At 40.2% G+C, this 19,116-nt stretch overlaps 1 protein-coding gene across 4 annotated transcripts in view; it reads right to left on the reverse strand.

Moving 5' to 3' along the window:
• Window positions 1-290: 290 nt before the first annotated feature.
• cyth1a (cytohesin 1a) overlaps window positions 291-19,116 on the reverse strand; it is a 59,703-nt gene continuing 40,877 nt past the window's right edge. For 3 of the 4 annotated variants that reach the window (XM_084743344.1, XM_084743343.1, XM_084743345.1), the window contains exons 3-13: window positions 17,145-17,209; window positions 15,142-15,208; window positions 14,927-15,045; window positions 13,050-13,130; window positions 12,719-12,831; window positions 11,204-11,352; window positions 10,589-10,701; window positions 4,039-4,117; window positions 3,881-3,949; window positions 2,808-2,962; window positions 291-1,345 (exon numbers count right to left, since the gene is read on the reverse strand). In XM_084743344.1, the coding sequence (XP_084599470.1) occupies window positions 1,267-1,345; window positions 2,808-2,962; window positions 3,881-3,949; window positions 4,039-4,117; window positions 10,589-10,701; window positions 11,204-11,352; window positions 12,719-12,831; window positions 13,050-13,130; window positions 14,927-15,045; window positions 15,142-15,208; window positions 17,145-17,209 (1,089 nt within the window). In that variant the 3' untranslated portion in view covers window positions 291-1,266. The remainder of the gene's footprint in view (window positions 1,346-2,807; window positions 2,963-3,880; window positions 3,950-4,038; window positions 4,118-10,588; window positions 10,702-11,203; window positions 11,353-12,718; window positions 12,832-13,049; window positions 13,131-14,926; window positions 15,046-15,141; window positions 15,209-17,144; window positions 17,210-19,116) is intronic. The other variant, XM_084743342.1, reaches the window with a different exon arrangement.

Here is a 19,116-nt window from a genome sequence, read left to right on the forward strand (position 1 = left end):
AGGTGCTCAACAGTCTGGGGTCTGTTGGCATATTTTGTGCTTAACACATATTTACAAAAAAACAAAGTTTAACAGCTTGAACATTAATTATCTCGTCTTTCTACAGTATTCAACTGAATACAAGGTGAAAAGTATTTCCGAACATTTTGTTCTGTTTTTAATCTATGATTTTCACAACATTTCAACTTTTTTGGAATTGGGGCTGGTAAAATAAGGGGCCACCAGTTGTAGTTTCCAGACAACCTGAGACCTCAAAAAGAAGCCCAGGGTGATAAACACTCGTCACACTAATCCCCAGGACACATCCCTAGGACCTTCAGGAAATGAACAGTGAGACCCTGTCCAGACAAGCAACAGTTTGACGTCCCCCCCACACTGCCGCTTCACATTTACAAAAAAAAAAAAAAAAAAAAAAAAAAAAAAGGTTCGGTCTGGGACACAGATGAGGCTTTCATTCCTCACATGGCTGTCGTGTTGTGAACAGGATCCACGTCAACTGCAACATGGAAAGTTTCAGAACATCATAACAATCTCCTGAGTGGCAACGTTTTTTTTTTTTTCTTTTTTAAACAGAGAAGTTTTTGTTTTCTTTTTTTTTTTTCTATAAAATCACTAACAGTTGGCAACTTAAACCCTCCCTCCCTCCCTCCCTCCCACACCCACCCACCCTGCAGTTTCTGTTTTTTATACAAAAGCAAACAAACAAAAAAAGACTTGAGGAATCGACAGTAAAAGCTGTAAAAATAGACACGTATTACCCTAACATATTAAAGCACGTCAGAAAAGGTCTTCACTTTTCTTTCAGGATATTTTGGTTGGGGTGCCACACTCGGTCAGACCTGCTGAGTTTAAACAATGTGTGCTACGGGGCGCTGCATGAGTGTATGCATGTTGTGTATGTGTGCAATGTATATGGGAATTTTTTTTAAAGCATCTTCAAAGGATATTTTGCTGAGTTAAACAGCATGATTCCCATTCAGCCTCATAGACAGAGAGCACATACAAAGCTGAGAGAGAAAGAGAGACATTCAGACGGGAGGTTAGAGGAGGCTTTGGCCCTGACGCTTATCTAGAAACCCCAGCATGCTTCCTGTTTTTCTAGCCCGTAGAGTCCAAAAGCCAGAGCTAGTTTGTATCCTAGAGAAATCCCCCTGGAGAGGTCTGAGGAAGACCTCAACCGTGGCCTCTGCACCGGCCCAAACAGGGCAAGCAGATACCCCGGACCCCCTGCTCTGTCAAGTGCAACATCGTGAGCGCTGAGCAGCTCTAGTGCCTCTTCATGGATGACACCTTCTTCTTCCTCGCCGCCAGCATCTCGTAAAAGGGGTCCCTGCTGATGGCGGCTCTGTAGGAGCACATGCAGAGGAAAATGTCAGTGAAAGAAGGATAATGACTTAAGTGTGCAAATTGCTGCTCTCACACAGTACTGTGACGACAGACATGGTGCATTTGCATTTAAGTAGGGCTCAATTTTCCAGTTTTTATTTCACATTCTTAGAATTTAGATGTGGAAGTGTGTGATAAAAAAATGAGACTGTTAAAATAACATTTGCAAAGCCAACCCTGCAGTTTAACCATTTCTTGGGATTGTTCACATACCAAGAGGATCTGCTCAGCATAACAAGCATTTCTACGTTTCCCCTACATTTTTACACTTTGCCTACAATAACCAGAAGATGTTTTACACTGTGCTGATCACAAGAAGACCTCATTTACTGTACACTACAGTGATCCGCAACTGCATCAGGAAACAGTTTGTGGAACTGTGGGAAAACCATGAAAATTTTAAAAAACAATCTGCTCAGACTGAAAACATCCAAGGATTTTGGTGAAAAACAGTAAAAACCGGCAGCTAACTGTGAAATCCACCTTCTTTCACTGTCTGTCTGTCTGGAGGGAGAGACATGAGGTGAAGATACTGTGTGCAATGAAACTGAAAAAAAAGTCAGCTTGCCAGTATGGAAGTTTCTTTTTCAAATCATCTATTAAATATATCACCTGTGCGTCTTGATAAATAAAGTGGTACAATTTAACTTTCTTTCTCCTGGTCTTTTATTAAAAATGGGTCATTACTATTTATCAATAATTATCATTACTGACTGAAATAAAACATTTTATCATTATACATTTTTCAACTATATCGCCCAACCCTTCATAAAACATAATTACAGATTGAGAATGACTTGACACTGTCTGAGGATATCACTGTGTACGAGGCCCTTCAAAAATAAATGTGCATAAATCTGCTTAGAAATCATAGAAAAAGATGCGACACTGGAGATCCCCTGACATTCAGCATGTTTTCAGCAATTCAGTGATTTATACATACATGGGTTCACCACACTAAAGGCTGCTGAAGTCGGCCAATCACACATTAAACCGAAGAATGTTTGTGGTGGCTGGCTGCAAATAAAGTCATACAAAGTCATACTCTCCAGTTTGACTGAAGAGCTTTTAACACTACTTTGTACTGAGTTATTTTGGTTGATACCTTAAAGGTATCAAGTACCAATACTTGTAATGGTGCCAATTTGTCCAAATGTAAACAAAAATAGCCCAAAAAAAGCACAGCTAATGGACTTAGTGACAGCACAGCATGACAACACTTCCTGTTTACATCGCCCAAAGGCCCAAAACTATGGGAGCTGCAGTTCCAAAACTTGAGCATGATCATCCCCCAAATTGAAGCAAGATGTAGAGTAATACAAAGGAGTGACTTTGAAAACCCCAGAATTGCAGCAATGAGCCTTCCGTACAGACACACCCGGTGTACTGTCCCTTTAATAAGGGAGGGAATAAATGCGTACTTGATGCTGTTCATCCATTCGTCTTTCTCCTCAGCGGTGGGGGCAGAGATACGGTAGAAGGTGTGGTTCCCCTCCACGACACGTCCGTCAGCCTCCGTTTTGCACGCTTTTATCACCTGGTCTTTGTTGTCAGGAATGAAAAGCTCAAAGCAGTTCTGCAAAAGTGAGGTGGATGGAGATCAGGAGTAAATTAAGTGTCGCCTTTAGGGTTGTACAAAATGTCAATTTTTTTTAACATTTGAGGTTTTCAAAAGAAGCTGTAAATCCCTGTCATCATATTTTATGACATCAAAAGAAAGACTGCTGCTAGAACACCACATTAATAGTATTTTTCCACAGTGAAAATGTTGCTTTTAAACGGCTGAAGTCTAGCAAATATGGATTGAAATAGACTATTTCATCACATGGGTCTGAAACAATCCTATGCTTTATCTGGAAGTGTACAAAAATACAGAAAAAAAGGGTAAAAAAGTAAAAATTGTGGAGCATTACCAATAACTGTCATCAACATTAACAATTAACATTATGAACAAAGCTTTAAACTATTTGTTATAGCCCTAAATGCCTTAAACATAATAATCTGATAAAAGAAAAAAAGGCAAAATTCTTGATTCCTTCTCCTCCTTCTATTTTCTGATTTTTTTTTACCCTGCTATGACAGTAGACTGAATGTCTTTAGGTTGCAGTCAAAACATGACTTTCAAGGAGGGAAATCTTGGTTTTTGGGAATCACTGATTGATATTTTTTCACCTTTTTCTGACATTTTATAGATGAAACAACCAACTGATAAAATGAGAAAACTACCATTAAAACAATTGTTAGTTGCAGCCCTATGCTTGACTCTCTCATTCATTTGCTCATTCAATTTTTTACTGAATAAAACTCATCGGTTTCATCAACACAGTTGTAAATTACAGCACAGTTAGTCTGATTTGATGGATTTAATCCTTGACTATCAAAGCTGTGGAAATTCTGCAGAAACAATCCTAGTTGTCAGACTAAATTCCCAATCTCAGCCCTGTTCTAACTGAGTGTAATAACAGAATGAACCAGTAGAGGGAGCTGTGCTTACAGGCTTCTTATCTTCCACCTCCTTGATGCTCAGGTTCTCCAGTGGGATGATTCCTCTTGGCTCTTTGTCCTGGACAAACATAAAAAGTGCAAAAAGTCAGAGCGCTGCACACACACAACACCAGGTACAGAGCGAGTGAGAAGCGAAGCTGTACTCACTGTGGTGTACTCAAAGTAGTACAGACAGTTGTCTGTGAGGATGAACCACCTCCTCTTCCAGGTTTTAACTCGTCCCCCTGTGGAGCAAACAGCCAGCGTCAGAGAAGCTCAGCGAGAGAAAGAGAGAGAGAAACGAGCACCTAAGCGCCGGGTCGAGCAGCAGACAGGCAGACAGATGTATGGGCAGACAGACAGATGACGGCTCCAGAGGACTCCTTTTACCCAGAAAATCCTGCTATTCACCCTGATCCACCATCACAGCATGCGCTCACCATCACCACAGCTGCATAGCCTTCAGCTCTCTTTATGCCCATTTATTCATTTTCCCTTATATTTCTTGATCTGAGGACTTCATGCTATTTTCACACCTACATAATAATTAATTAAAGGTGCAGTTTACAGTTAAAAAGGTGATAAATACCACAAAAAGGAATAGCTCTGACTACTCAAGTGGGGTTGTATGAGGTACTTATCGATAGTCATGTATCTCCTACAGTAGATAATGGTACGCTCGCTGTTTTGAGGAGCACGAAAACACCAAAAACTCCAGTTCTGTAAGGTAAAATTACTGTTTTCCCTTGAAGGAGAAATCTGTAATATATTTACTGTAATAAATAATAAAATAACCATGATGCATCATCAGAAATTAAGGAAACGTGCCAAGGTGAAATGCTTCCTTCTCTGACAATAACACTACAGCCGCGTTTTTCTCCTTTGAAGTTTGCCCTCTGAGCCATTTTCAGGATAACAGATTTAACATTACAGCGACAGACAATAAACAGTTATAAACAGCTGATCAGCTTGCAGTGCAGGACTCATCATTGTCGGATTACAATGCCCATCTTGTGCTCCTGATTTCAACACATTTAATATACCGTCTACTGTCAAACTCACTCAATTGGACTGCAGTACTCATTTTTAGACATCCAATTGTTACATACTGCTCCTTTTAGGAGTGTGGTCGCTTTGGAGAGAGCTATATTTGGCTTACATAATAGCATTTTCCTGTCAGGAAAGGCTGTCTAAAGTTAAGATACAGTGGTGAAAATATTCTAAATATAGCATAAACTTAAACTGAGTGACCTCCGTATACTGTAGGCAACACACTGAACACTGATAAGCACCTCATACAACCCCACTTCAAATGATCTGAACTTTCCCTTTAAGGCTAATTGTAGTGCATGTGGAGATCCCTTACAATAAAGCTACATGTCTCCGTAAATGCGTTGGTGCATCTGGAAACTCTCCTCACTTGCTGACTGAGAGGAATAAGTCTGCAAAGCCAGGATCGATCGCGAGGATACAGCTGAACTTAACGAACTACCACCCAAATGAAGACACTAGAGGGTGGCTGTAAGTGTGGAAAGCACTCTAACAACTATCTGAGGGCTGAACGTGGAAGGTAATGAGTGACTGAGGATTAAGTTCTCTTTCACGCCCAGTGGGGGCTCTCTGGTTAACTTTGCACTCGCTGATCTGCAGCTGATCTCTGACCCCCTTTTGTCACCCATACTTCCTGCGAGGGGAAACCTGATCACAGTAGCAGATGGCAGCCTCGCTCTGGGAGGATGGGATGCCAACAAACTGAGGAGGGCAGGAAGCTCAGCGCCTAGAGCTATGCTCGGCTTCTCTACAGGCATCTCAGACTTGAATTTCCTGTTGTGGCTTTGTTAAGTAACTTCTCAGTCATATATGAGCAGCGTCCAGTGAGCAGGGGGTGAGCTTTCTTTCTAAACATGATATAAAGACCTAAGCCTTGTCTAGACTTGGCAATCCCACCACCAATGTTAGTAAAAAGCTGCATCGTGAAACCCATCTACCAGGACAGAGTAGGCTTTAAAGGGACAGTTCACCCCAAAACCAAAAATAGATATTTTCCCTCTTACCTGTAGCACTATTTATCCATCTAGATTGTTTTGGTGATATCAGCCATAGTGATGTCCGCCTTCTCTCAAATATAATGGAACTATATGGCGCTTGGCTAGTGGTGCTCAAAGTGCCCAAAAATACATTTGAAAATTTTAACTACAATGTCTCTTTCCAGAAATCATGATGTGGTTACTCGAGATCAGATTTGATTGTCAAGAAATGTCCATATGCTTCACTTTGGGGGCATAAATTTAAAAGGAAAGACACCTTTCTGACAGAAAGTGCATGAGGAGAATAAAAACAACAAACTCATTAATGCCATGGCGGACCAAACGGGCCCAAAGATGGGCAGCTCTACTCAAGATAATCCACAGACCTTATTGTGAACAGTTTCATGACAAACTACTCCATTTCTAGTAGAAAAGAAAGTAGTTCCCATAAATTTTGCTGTCAAAAAGATTAAATTTCCGGTTGATTCTACTGTAGAAAGAAGTAAGTTCCTTTGTGAAACTGCTCACAACAAGGTCTGTGGATTATCTTAAGTAACCGGGTCATGATTTATGGAAAACAAAATTGCTGTTGAATATTTCAACTGTATTTTTTAGTACTTTGAGCACCACAAGCCGAGTGTCATTTCGTCCCATTATATGGAGAGAAGACAGACGTCTCTATGGCTGATATCTCCAAAACTCACATCGATACAATCAAGATGGATAAATAGCACCACAGGCCAAAAGAAGCATATGTATTTTTGATTTTGTGGTGAACTGTCCCTTTAAGGATGTTTATATACAGACATGTAGAGCACACTTGTATTATCATATAACAGCATCAGCGCTGTATATGATCTCCCATCACATCACAAACATCATGATAGGTTGAACACTCCAGTCTATGCTTGTTATTCTCTACAGACGCCATCAACACGCTTCACTCGACAGGCAGAGATGGAGAGCGCCCTCGCCACATCTTGACTCGTCAGCGTGTTGCGACGAAAAAAAAAAAGCAGACAAACAGAAAACACAGACGCTGATGGCAGAATCACACAGCTGACGGCCCGACTGAGAGTTGATTGGGTTGGAGGTTGTGATTGATTTCACGGTCATGTCAGTTCCCGTCACGCCAAGAAAAAAAGAGGGATGACCTCCTCCTCGTGCAAGAATGTCTGGGACGAGGCGGGACATCCCAGCAGATTGTTGCAGAGATGCGTGGACGGTACTAGACCGGAGCGGAGCTGAGTGGGGGGAGGCACCCATGCAAGACGGGACTGTGGGAGGCGGGCAAGTGGAGGTCAAGAGGGAACAAGTTTTCTTCGAAATGATTTATCACAACAGGATCGATTATCAACCGACTTTTGTGAGAAATAAGTAGAGCCCGACCAATACTGGAATTTGTGGCAGATGCTAATATAGATATGAGGGAGTAAGAAGTTCTGATATATCTTATGATCCATCAGCTGATATTCTTTTGTATAATATACAGAATATAGAATATATGTATAAACACAGTTTTGCAATTAAGATTTGAAATATAACAGAGATCATTTTTATGAGTGTGCTCCATATTTATCTGGTATTCAGTTAGGTTATATTTGCACTTGTTTATATTGCTTTTACTTTGCATTTACTTATTACAATTGTTTTTTTAAACCTTTTTAGTATTTTGCAATCTACCTTGCTGCTCTACTATTGTAAATTTCCCCGTTCTGGGACTAATATAGGATTATCTTATCTTATCTTTTGTCTTTATACACTTCATAGGCTATGTAATGGTGTTGTATAATATGCTGTGGAAATAAAGCTTTGTTTAAGGGGAAAAAAACGCACTCAGTATTGTTGGGCATGTTTACTTATTCCTGCTTTTTAAAGAATAATCATTTGATTAATTAATTAAGAATATTACCAATGATCAATTGCAGAAAGTGCTTACAATTTGCGATCCTAATTTATATTTGGATATTCATGCTTTACCAACAACAGAAAACTTTCTCCATTATTAATTTTATAAACCCTGATGAATAACTGTAGATAAAAATCACAAATAGAGAAAATATTCGTGTATATATTAAACCAGAATTAAGAAAATGAATCAGCAGTTAACAAGTAAAATCAATCTGCATTATGTTCAGTTCAAATTTATCATATAGGCGTATACCAGGCAACAGAGAGGTTAATACCAATAAAGATCAATATAGGTGTGGTTGGCCCATACTGGGCAGACAATATCGGCCAGGCTCTAGAAAAAGCACCCTAATCACATTCAATTAGCACCTTTTTCAAGGGCTCTTATTTTGAGATGAATGGGATGGATTCATTAACTTCAACAATCAGGTGCACATGGTCAGTAGTTTAACTGTGCATTAAGAATGCATGAACGATTTGAACTATGCCTGCTTCCCTTTCGGCACGCTCCTCTGCCCACGCTTCTCTCCCACAGTTTGGTCCAGTCCGGTCCAGCACCACAGCAGGCCGCAGCCACACTGTTACCCTACAGATCCACGGACAGCATAAGATAAGGAGAGCAGAGCCACATTGTTGAGAAGGTGCACTATTCCCTTTCCATGCAGCCAGAGAGTGAAAAACAATGAGCCAATCGAGAAATAGTTTCATGATCAATGTGGAAAAGTCAAGCAAAAGACTTTTGTTGTTCTCTCTGTGTGGAAAAAAAGGGATAATGCAGCTTCCAAAAAACAGAGATCAAAGAGAGTGACCACCACAGCATACAGAGAAAAAAAGAGGGTCAAACTGCTCAGTAGAGTGGTCACAAAGCATCAGCTCCCCGAGCCGAGCCCACGGGGTGGCAAATGAACCCGGCGACCGCGCGGCAACCACCCACAGAGATAAAAGAGTGTGGACAAACCACCAGCTCAATGAACAGAGACTGAACAGACACAAATCTGAAGTTCAAATGAGTCGATGGAGAGACAAGAAATAAAAATAAAACAAATCTGCAGACAAAAAAAAAAAAAAACACCCCCTGTGTGAACGCATAAAAAATGAAGAAGAGAACAAAAGCATGGCGGACCACCAAAAGCACCTGAGAGATGGACTAGCGTTTGGGAAGAGCAGGTGTACATACCTCCTGAGGAAAGACAACAGCCAAAATCATGGGAACAAACAAACAAACGAAGAGGAAAAGAAAACAAAAAAAAATTAAAATTAAATGATAAGGAATTATTGCACCACAGTCCTGTTAATCTGGTACCAGGGAGGCTTTGATGCACTGCTTTACAGCTTTTATTTTTAAACTGACAGTCTGATTTTACATATCTGCTGTTATCAAATGTGTCCACACGGGGGAGCTCTACTCAATATCACAGCTACTGTAAAGCACTACATTAAAACATCGCCTCCACTTGGATCCATTCCTGTTATATCCAGTCATTTGTCTTCCACCCAGATTGTTTTTCTCAGATCTGCCAATTTGCAGTAATTGGAGAAAGAGTAATTCCTCACTCCCTTGGTCTAGTCAGTTGTAAAGATTCACATCAATTAATCGATTCAATTTCACGTCAAACATTCATGCTTTCAAAAAAATATTAAAATCATTGTGAATCTGTACAACAGAGAGAGATTTCAGAGGAAAAAGAGTATGAAGAGTTTCAGGGGTCCAGGTTTGTGCTTTTCTGCTTGTAGAGTGATTGTGACCAGTAAAAACATCAGCTGACATCCTGTGACACATTTGTAATGATGCAGGTATACACGTGTGTGTGTGTGTGTGTGTGTGTGTGTGTAAGTGTGTGTGTGTGTGTGTTTGTGTCCAAACTAGGGATGTAACAATATATAAAATATTGTGATATTGCAGTTTAAAAAAAACCTGCAAACTTCATACAATACTGGACTGTGTTTATATCTACTGTGATTTTACATGGGTAATTAAATTATTTGATTCTCTTTATTTTACTATATCAGAGTACTACTGCTTTGTTTTTGGTTTGCATTTGTATGCAATTCACTCAGCATTCACTGCTGAAGACAATTTGTGCTAATTTTTTGCACATGCTTAGGTCATAGCTGGCTACTTAGGGGATTCAACTTTAACTCTGTTTAACTCAAAAATTAGAAAAGGTCAGGACAAAAAACCCTTAATTAAAGACCAGTTTATCGTGACATTTTAAAGCAAACAAAATAATAACAAGATACACTCTTCATTATTAAAAATTCCTAAGGCCTGCTGAGAGAGTCCACAATGAGACAAAGTATGAACCAGAGCACCAAAATGTCCAAAGAAAAAGAAAAAAAAATCTGATCAAGGGAAAAAACGACCTCTCAAATCAAACATTTATAAACTTACTGTATGTACAGTATGTGTATGTTTGTGTGTGTGCAGACACTTTATTTACAAGCAATAAAAGTGAGTATTAGTGCATGTGAGTGTCTGAATGTGCCCCGTCTTCAATAATTCAAAGGCCTCCACATGTAGTGGTATGATCTCAAGGCCACATTCATAATACATTAAAGCAGGCAGAGATGTCTTCAGATGTACCAGGTCGGGTGTGTACACACCTACACCTAACTCACTCACATGTGCGCACACACACACAGATTATTGACCTCAGGGGAGACATTGGTTATCACTATATGGAGGCAGACTTTCAGCCTGCTGCCGCTATGAAAGCACAACACAAAGCAAGTCACTAAGTGTCCAAATAACTGTGTGCATGTATTTCCAGTGTCACTCACCCAGTTTTAGCAGCCAGCCCTCTCTGTCTGGGTTGAAGAAAGTGTGTGTGAGGTCGTTGCCATCATCCTCAGGGATTTTGAAAGGCTCATTCTTGATGCTCTCATACAGATTCTGCAATAAAAGACAGTAAGAGCAGGTTTGACATAGTGGGCACAGAGAAGAAATTAATCATGAGGAAGGAAAAAGAACAAATCACAACATTTATTTACAAAAATCCCTGTGTCATGTACATATAATTTAACACCAGCATGTTGAATGCTTTCTTTTTCTTGATGTTATTTCAGAATGTATACATCTCATTCATTTAAAATGAATGTTTTATGCTTTCACTAATGTTAGGTTGGAAACCACGGAGTAAAGAAAAACACAGCTTGAGTTTACCCAGAACTAGATAAAGTTAGACTATATTTAGACTAAATCAGGTGTTGCAGCGATTAGCACACCATTGTGTGGCTGTGTGTGGGATTAGCTGGTGTTTGTCTGTGCTTTGAACAAAACTGCTGTGAAACAATCAAAATATTGCATTTTATTTCTGTAATTCACAGGCTTTCTCGCTACCACACACTCTGTCCCTCAAAGAAAAGGACGCAGTGAGTTTTAAAGCCATGCTGACCCTGAGAAGGTCTTCAGGTAAGTCTCCTCCATCGTTGATTCCTCTGTTCATGGAGATGAATCGCTCCACTGTCGGCTTGTCCTTCACATTGGGGTTGTGGAGGCTGGTGTTTAGCATGATGATGGCGAATGACAGGATGTAACAGGTGTCTGTAACACACACACACATACACACAAACACAAGAGTAATCACACCATAAGAGAGAGAAGAGTTTTACAAGATAGCTAGAAAAGCTGTCTTGCTGTTTACCATAAAACTGCTGCCAGTGTTTAATGTCGTATTTAAATATGAATGCAAATCAGCCGAGCTGAAAGGACTGCACTTAGGGGACCACAGTCAAACAGAGAGGAGCAGATAGGCGAAGCTTCGTTAGCGAGGAGAGTGGGTGGGAGCGAAAAGGCTGCGCGTGGGCAGCTAAGTATTCATGTGTGTTTCTAGACGTGCCCTTTAATGTGTGTGTGTATTTGCTAAAAGACAACGTGGCCAGCACACGGCTGACGCAGCAGCACTTTATCTGGCCCGTTAGGCTGCTGAGAAGTCCCATGCATTATTCACATCCATCTGCATCTATGTTAGAGGCAGTCGGCTGTCTGCTATGGGCATTATTTCCCAAAAGCCAGACAGTCTTTCATAACACTGTTCACCTCAGCAGACTTTGTGTCTGCTGAATGAAACTGCTTAGATACAAGTTCCACGCACATGCTTTTAAATCTATGGAATATGGAAGATGAAGTGCTTTGAGGAGACAAGAGTTCATCCAACGTAACCCTTTAAAAATTAAAAAATTAAGACTTAAAATTATTATTCTGTTTCATAATTTGCATTTAGAGTAACTGTATTCAGCAATATTGCTGACAAAAATGGTTTAATCAACCAGGTAAGCAGCCTAAGGCTACAACTAACAATTATTTTCATTGATGATTAACCTGTCGATCATTTTCTCGAGTCGTCAATTAGTTGTTTGGTCTGAAAAAAGGCAGAAATTGTTGAGAAATAATGATTGTGTTTCCCAAAACCCCCAAAAACATCGTCAAATGTCTGTTTTTGTCCACAACTGAAACATGTTCAGCTAACTGTCACAAAGTAGTAGAGAAATCAGATAATACCCACATTTAAGAAGCTGAAATCAGAGAAACCGATTACCCCTGTGGATAATAATCATAAAATATAAACCCCTAAATAAAATTCTACTCTAATTCTTTTTAACTAGCTAGCATCCTACTCACTGTAACTTTGGCTGGGAAAATGTAAACAAAGGCTTGAGAGCCTGTGGCAGCCATTACTTAAGAAGAATTATATAAAGACATCCAGTCTTCTTGCTGATGGTCTTATTTGCTTGTATAGGTCATAGAGAGCAACCATTCTCAAACAGTGGGCTGTGGCCCATTGGTGGGTCACAGAATGCCATCTTGTGGACAGTGGAGTAGGAGTGGACAATATGGTTTGGAAAAAGGTCCACATTTCCAGCTCTTTCCATTTTTACGAAAGCTGGGTTGCATGTCATGACTGCGCTACCTGTTGACTGGAAAACGCCAGGGTTGCATTGGCAGTAGCGCTGAGCAAAGGCCTCCATCATGCGATCAATCTTCTGAGCCTCTCCCGGTAGCCGAAAACTCCACAGGAACTGTCTGTCAGGGGACACAGCTCAGTAGTCAGCAACAGACTCACTGTGAAAAAGCTAAATGAGCTCCCTTAAGGCACACGACCGAAACTAACAGCTGCATCTCTACAATTTGCAAATAAGGTGACTGTATCTCACGATTAAACAACAAACAATGGGACAAAGCTAAGAGGATGTGGTCAAGGATTCTGTGAGTATGCAGCAGACCTGAAGATGCTGTCTTACCTTAGAGCCTGAACCAGGTTGAGGTCTGTGAACTCATGAAGCTCCACAAAGGCATGGAGGACTTGGATATTGAACTCATCTCTACAAGACAAAAAATGACAAACTTGTTACTGGAAAACCTTTAAAAAGTTCTATTCTGCATAATAAATTTTAGATATTTTTTAAAATATTTTCATTAATGATGAATCTGACGGTTATTTTCTCAATGGATGAATTGCTTGAGTGATAAAATGTTAGAAACTATTGAAAAATGCTCTTCTTTCTTTTATTTCTAGTTTGGTTCAAAACCAAGATATTAGGTTTCCTGCCACATAAGACAAAGAAAAGCAGCCAATCTGAACTGGGGCTGAATAAAATAATATTATGATGATTATGTTGACAAATGTTGCAATATGAGCCACAATTTTAGTGGGAATGTAAATTTTTCCATTTCATTTTCACCAAACAAAACATACAAATGGGGATGTCTGTCCCAAACACACAGGTTGTCAGAGTTATCAAAATATTTTTGTCCAATAAAATAATAATAAAACAATATTTTTTTTCCAATAAAAATGCAAAAAAGATATAAAGTGCTCAGTTCAAGTCAGTCTTTATTGTCCTGCCTGAAATTTGTCTTGCAGCAGACAGGCAGTGTTCAGTGATTTGTTTAGAAATTTATTTTGTGCATCTAGGACTTTTTTTCTTGCAAAATGTGCGTCAAAATACCATTTTAAATTAAATATTGCCATGCAGCCACTGTCCTAACCCACACATCATATTCTACAGACTTAAATAAACATCTTTGTTTGGTACAAATCCCCACAAAAATCATGCCAAAATCATTTTAATAGATTTTTACATGAAAATGAGAATAATAATGAATCAGTCAAAGTAATCACAATGATATTTTTTTTTTCATTCAATCATTCAGGGCTATTTCACAAAAAATTAACACAGAGATGTTTGATTAATAATCATCAGTAATGGAGATAATGACTAAGTGGGTCACGGAAAATTATAGAAAAGACAACACACTAGGAAATGATCCCATCATCAAAAACGTGTCTGAGGACTCAGCTCAGCGTGTGATCTGTCTGTCACACTCTGCATACTCCAGTACAATTTAATACAATTAAACCCAGCAGAAGAAGCAAAACATCCTCCACCTCCCTTCCATCTATCAACCTATCTTGATCATGACATCATTCCTGACCTTCGTGCCCTTCAGAGTAAATGATCTGCCCTGTGGGATCATGGGAAGGTTCTAAGGTGATCTCGTAGACTGAGTCATATCCAGTCACTATGAATCCCAGGAGACAAGTGACCAATCACATCTCAAGGCCCCAACGCTTCTCCTGCTCCTCCTTACAGAATCAGCAACACTTGGAGAGCTTGATAACAATCAAATGGAGAGCAGTCATCAGCAGCCTGAGCTCCATTTCCTGGTTCGACCTCCAGACCACACCCAAACTGTAACACTGCCTGGCCTATAGTCCCTCAGCAGTGCATAACATACATCAGGCCCACTACTATTTCCTGTATTATGTGGTCACTCTCACGAGGACGGTCTGAGGGAACGTTCAAACACGTGCATTCCCGAGTTGTTAGTCTCTTGATCGCGTTACTTATGAATGAGTAAGATAACCAAAGACAGATGGAGGCTATTGAGCAATGGACATGGTCCTGAGAGGACACTCTAAATGTGGGAGCAATAAGCTGTGTTTGGGAAAGGATGGGCGTGTGCCTGACCAAGAGGAAGCACAGCAATACGGAAAATATGCACTCGCTATTTGATGCTTTTATCAACCACATGGATGAGTGCTAGTGAATGAAGATGGCGAGCATAAGGGAGAGACGGTTAGAAAAAAAAACAATAAGTCAATCGTCATTCTGACCTCTCTCCGAGGTAATCGCCAATGGCTGTTTTGTTGAGGCCCTCGCCCTTGTAGAGGAACTGAGCAATGTCGTCGCTGGTATTCTTCAGCAAGTCATTCTCAATCAGGAACTGGATCCCCTAAGAAAGAGACAGGGCCCCAGGTCACATCCTGCTCGTGAGAACATAAGGGACAAAGCACATTTCTGAAGAAACACAACAGTCACTTCCACCTACCTTTTTGGGGTCCATGTTGAACTTCTTTCGGCCCATGGCCACCTGTTTATTCCTCTGCATATTTTTCCTGGAAACATCAGAGTGAAGGGTGTTGTTACTTGTTCTGAATCTAGTGTCTAGTGTCCCTATTATTCCTTGCCATGCTTTTGTGTTTCATGACATTGGCTTGAACATAAGCAAGAAAAAAAAGACAAAAAATCAAGACAGCTAAATGTTTTGTGTGCCCAAACTGCAGGGATTGTGTTCAAATGGTTCATTTAATCCAATCAACAGTCAAAAAAGCAAATATATTAAAGTCTGAACATCAGGAAATTAGAAAATATTAATGTTTGAGAAGGTTCAACGAGTGCTTTTTGTCATTTATGCTTGATAAAGAATGGGGATGCACAATACACATTTTTTCCGCAGACAGTGATAACCAATAACTATCTGTTTCTCATGGCTGATGCCAATAAGATAACCAATAATGTCATATTTTTGTATTTTAAAAAGATGATCATATAACCCATAGCTTATGTAAACCTGGGGGTAAGAAAGGCTAAGATGTAGTGAGCAAAGTGGATGATTAAATATTTCATAGCTCTGTCTGAGCCAAGTCTGACTGACATCACTATTACAGCAAAACAAAGAACAGCTCGAACTCTTCAAATGTTCATTTGTATTTTTAAGTTAAGTATATCAAAGAAAGTTACAAACATACTTTGGCTCCTATGGAATATTTCGCCCAAGAATCAAATTAAATAATTTGTCAAATCAGATTATAGATGATACTCATTGGCTATTATTTCATTATTGGAATAATAAATGATAATACAAATTTCCCAGTGTGGGCCAATGATTAATCATCCCTGAAGCTCAATCATTAAGGTTGTTCCACCACCAAAACCAGTATCAGAAATGTCTGGGTATTGGTGAGTATATTAGTTGATGGAACGATACAATATAATGTAATTTACTAACCACGAAATGGGACTCTGTTGGCAAGTAGCCCGATTTTTTTTAACCTAAGCAACGCTAGAATTGGGTCAGTAGTGGCCAATATGCAAAGTTCAGGTATGGGAATTAGTCTGGAAGAAAAAAAGTTATAAGAACATCTCTATTAATCATCACTCCTCCATGCATACATTTTCATTTTTGCCTTTTAATTATCACTCACAAATCAAACTGTATGCAAATCCAACAAATTCACGGTCCGTCATCACACTTCTTTGTCAGGGCTTGGCCCATTACAATAAATGCATTCACTTCGTTTCCTGAAAGTATCTTTTCCCATTAACATTTTCCATTTGTTTGGCAGAGGACGGCCTTTCCGCCCCCTCGACTGTGATGACAAAGTGTTGATAAAGCGTTTAACATCATGCATATGGGAACGTCTCATTTCTCAGGGCCTTGAGTTATTCGGGGGTCAAAGTGCGCTCCAAGTGTCCGCCGTCGCCATGGTCACATCTCCATCCCCAGCCGGTGAGAGGTCACCACTTCTTCCCACTGATTCACTCACACCAGCATTCCTCCAGCTCTCGTCTGCCAAAGCCCGACACTCAGCTCGACACAGCCAATCGTGTACTTTCTTCAATAAATGGATCACAGGAAACTTTGATCACAAGAAGGTGCTGTGACCCTTAATGGGTTTCAGGGATCCAGGGGAGAGTGCTTTAGGATTATTCAGTAGCTGATGGGATCCCTATCCACTTGAGTAGACCAAACCCAAGCCCTCCCTCCCCTGGGAGCATCCATTGTCTGCTCCTGCCCGTACACCCATTGCATTATTCAATGAGGCCTCCCATCATGGGGGTGCGCCTGATGAAACATTTAAACTGCCTTAAAAGCATAGCTAATTTGGGGAGCGCATTTCGTGTGACGGGATGGCCCGACTTGGCCATCAAACATTAATAATTGACAGCTTCATTTGCTAAGTTAATAGAAGGCAAACAGCGAGGCAGTTTAGGCAAAACGGAGTGTGAAATGTGTGCGAACGCAGGCGAGAAAGGTCAGGTTTTTCTTACCTCTCCTCAGTGGAACCCAGGTTCTCAATCTCACTTGTCACTTCTGCTATCTCATCCTTCAGCCGCTGCAGAAAACACAGAGATGTTAGTCCTAAAATGTCACGAGCATGACGTGAGAATTAATTCATCATCTGTCCACTAATTTCCCTGACGCCAGGAGGTGTGGAAATGCGTGACCGACACAAACAACATGCAAAGTATTTGTCTGAAAACACATAGGGACTCTATTAAACAGTGCTGAGGGAGATGCTATCATCTCTGAATCACCTCTGTTTGTCTGTGAGCCAGGTGGCCTTTTATCACAGACAGCAAATATTCACATCAGAGCCATCAGCTCAACAAAGAGAGCAGAGTCACTTCTTCACACACTGCTACACATCCAGGTGTCCTCGGTTACTTTAAAGCCTCTGGAAACTCAAATCCACAATACTGTTCTAATCATGGACTTTAGGGTCTCATGTATATAACACTACCCATCTAAAAAGTGTTCTCCAAATTCAAAATATTGCCATTAAAGCTTAAAGCAGTATTCACATTGTTGGTTCTCAAAAAGCCATTTCTTACACTTAAAAGATTGATACGATAGGGACTCTCTAACTGATTGCATTTTTACTATTTAAAGACATATTTCCAGAGGCTTTAATCTAAAAACTGGTGATAACTCTCTGTATCTCCTTTCAGCAAGCGTGTTTACGTGTGTGTGCTCTCATAAACAATCCCCTCATTCTGAATGTGATTAGGTGGAGAGCATTCGGGAATAATCTCAATACAAATGAAGTAAGAAAGCGTAAAAGTGGATTATATTTTGTGTGGCGTTTTAGTGATTAATGGCCTCAGAGGCAGATTTAGTTGATCAAGCCAGGCCTGCTGGTGCCAGACTGGCGCGGTGAGGGCATTGCGGAGGGTAAAGGATAGGGAGCGTGACGTCAGCTCGATGAAAGTGTGGAAAAATCAACTGTAGCATAAGAGCAGCTCTGTGCACAGAGTGAAGGTTGCAATAATCGAGCCTCCTCATTCATATCAAGCTCCAGTGTTAGTGTATAACTTCTTATGTGAACTCGCTATAAGCCAAACCACAAAGGGAACATCTGTGTTTTTTAAGGCCTGCGCAATCACAACACATTCCTAAGATGCTTGCCTCCACAAACAAAGGCTGTGCTCATATAGGAAAGCGGGTGGCTGTGGCAGTGGTGGTGGGTGAGGAGGGTGTGGGAGTCGAGGAGGAGGAGAGAGGTCAGTGTGTAGACTAGATACTTGAGTATTGCAATATTATCATTATTATTATTGTTAAACTTTTTAAACTGAACTGTTATGCATATGGTGTTGTGTTCTTTATACTGTGAGGTTTTGCAATTAGATTAAATTAGATTAAAATCCCAATATATCACCTTGCTTACAATGTTGTAAGATATTGAATAATAACCCTGTATCATGCTACATATCGTACTGCCAGATTCTTGCCAATACATAGCCCTAGTGCAGACTAGGGTTGCAAATTTTGTGCATTTCCCTTTACCGACAGTTGAAAAAGAAACGTACACTTAAGTTTAGATTTAAGTTTCCAAATGCCTCTGCCAGACAAAACAATGTCACACGAGGCACAATTACATCGCCTTTCTAGACTAAATATTAATCATCAATAATACATTTTTAAACAGTTAAAGTCACTGCAACAATTTGAGTATTATGGTGAAAACACTATTACTTTTGTCCACAAAAGGCAAAAATCAACAAAATATAAAAGTTTGTCTTATATAGAGGTATGTGAATAATTTCTGGTTTCTTTTTTCCTTCATAATCAATTATTGATTAATCATTAATATCCCTAGTGCAGACCACGGGGGGGGGGGGGGGTGGGGGGGGGGGTGAAGAGGAGTGGATGGGGGCAGGAGTGGCGTACCATAAAGGGGGGAGGGGCAGTGATGGTGGTCCAGGCTCATAAAACAGAGGGTGTCAAATCACGCCTCCACTG

The sequence above is a fragment of the Lutjanus erythropterus genome, chromosome 19, assembly GCF_056507025.1.
Source record: "Lutjanus erythropterus isolate fLutEry1 chromosome 19, fLutEry1.hap2, whole genome shotgun sequence".
Classification (NCBI taxonomy): domain Eukaryota; kingdom Metazoa; phylum Chordata; class Actinopteri; order Lutjaniformes; family Lutjanidae; genus Lutjanus; species Lutjanus erythropterus.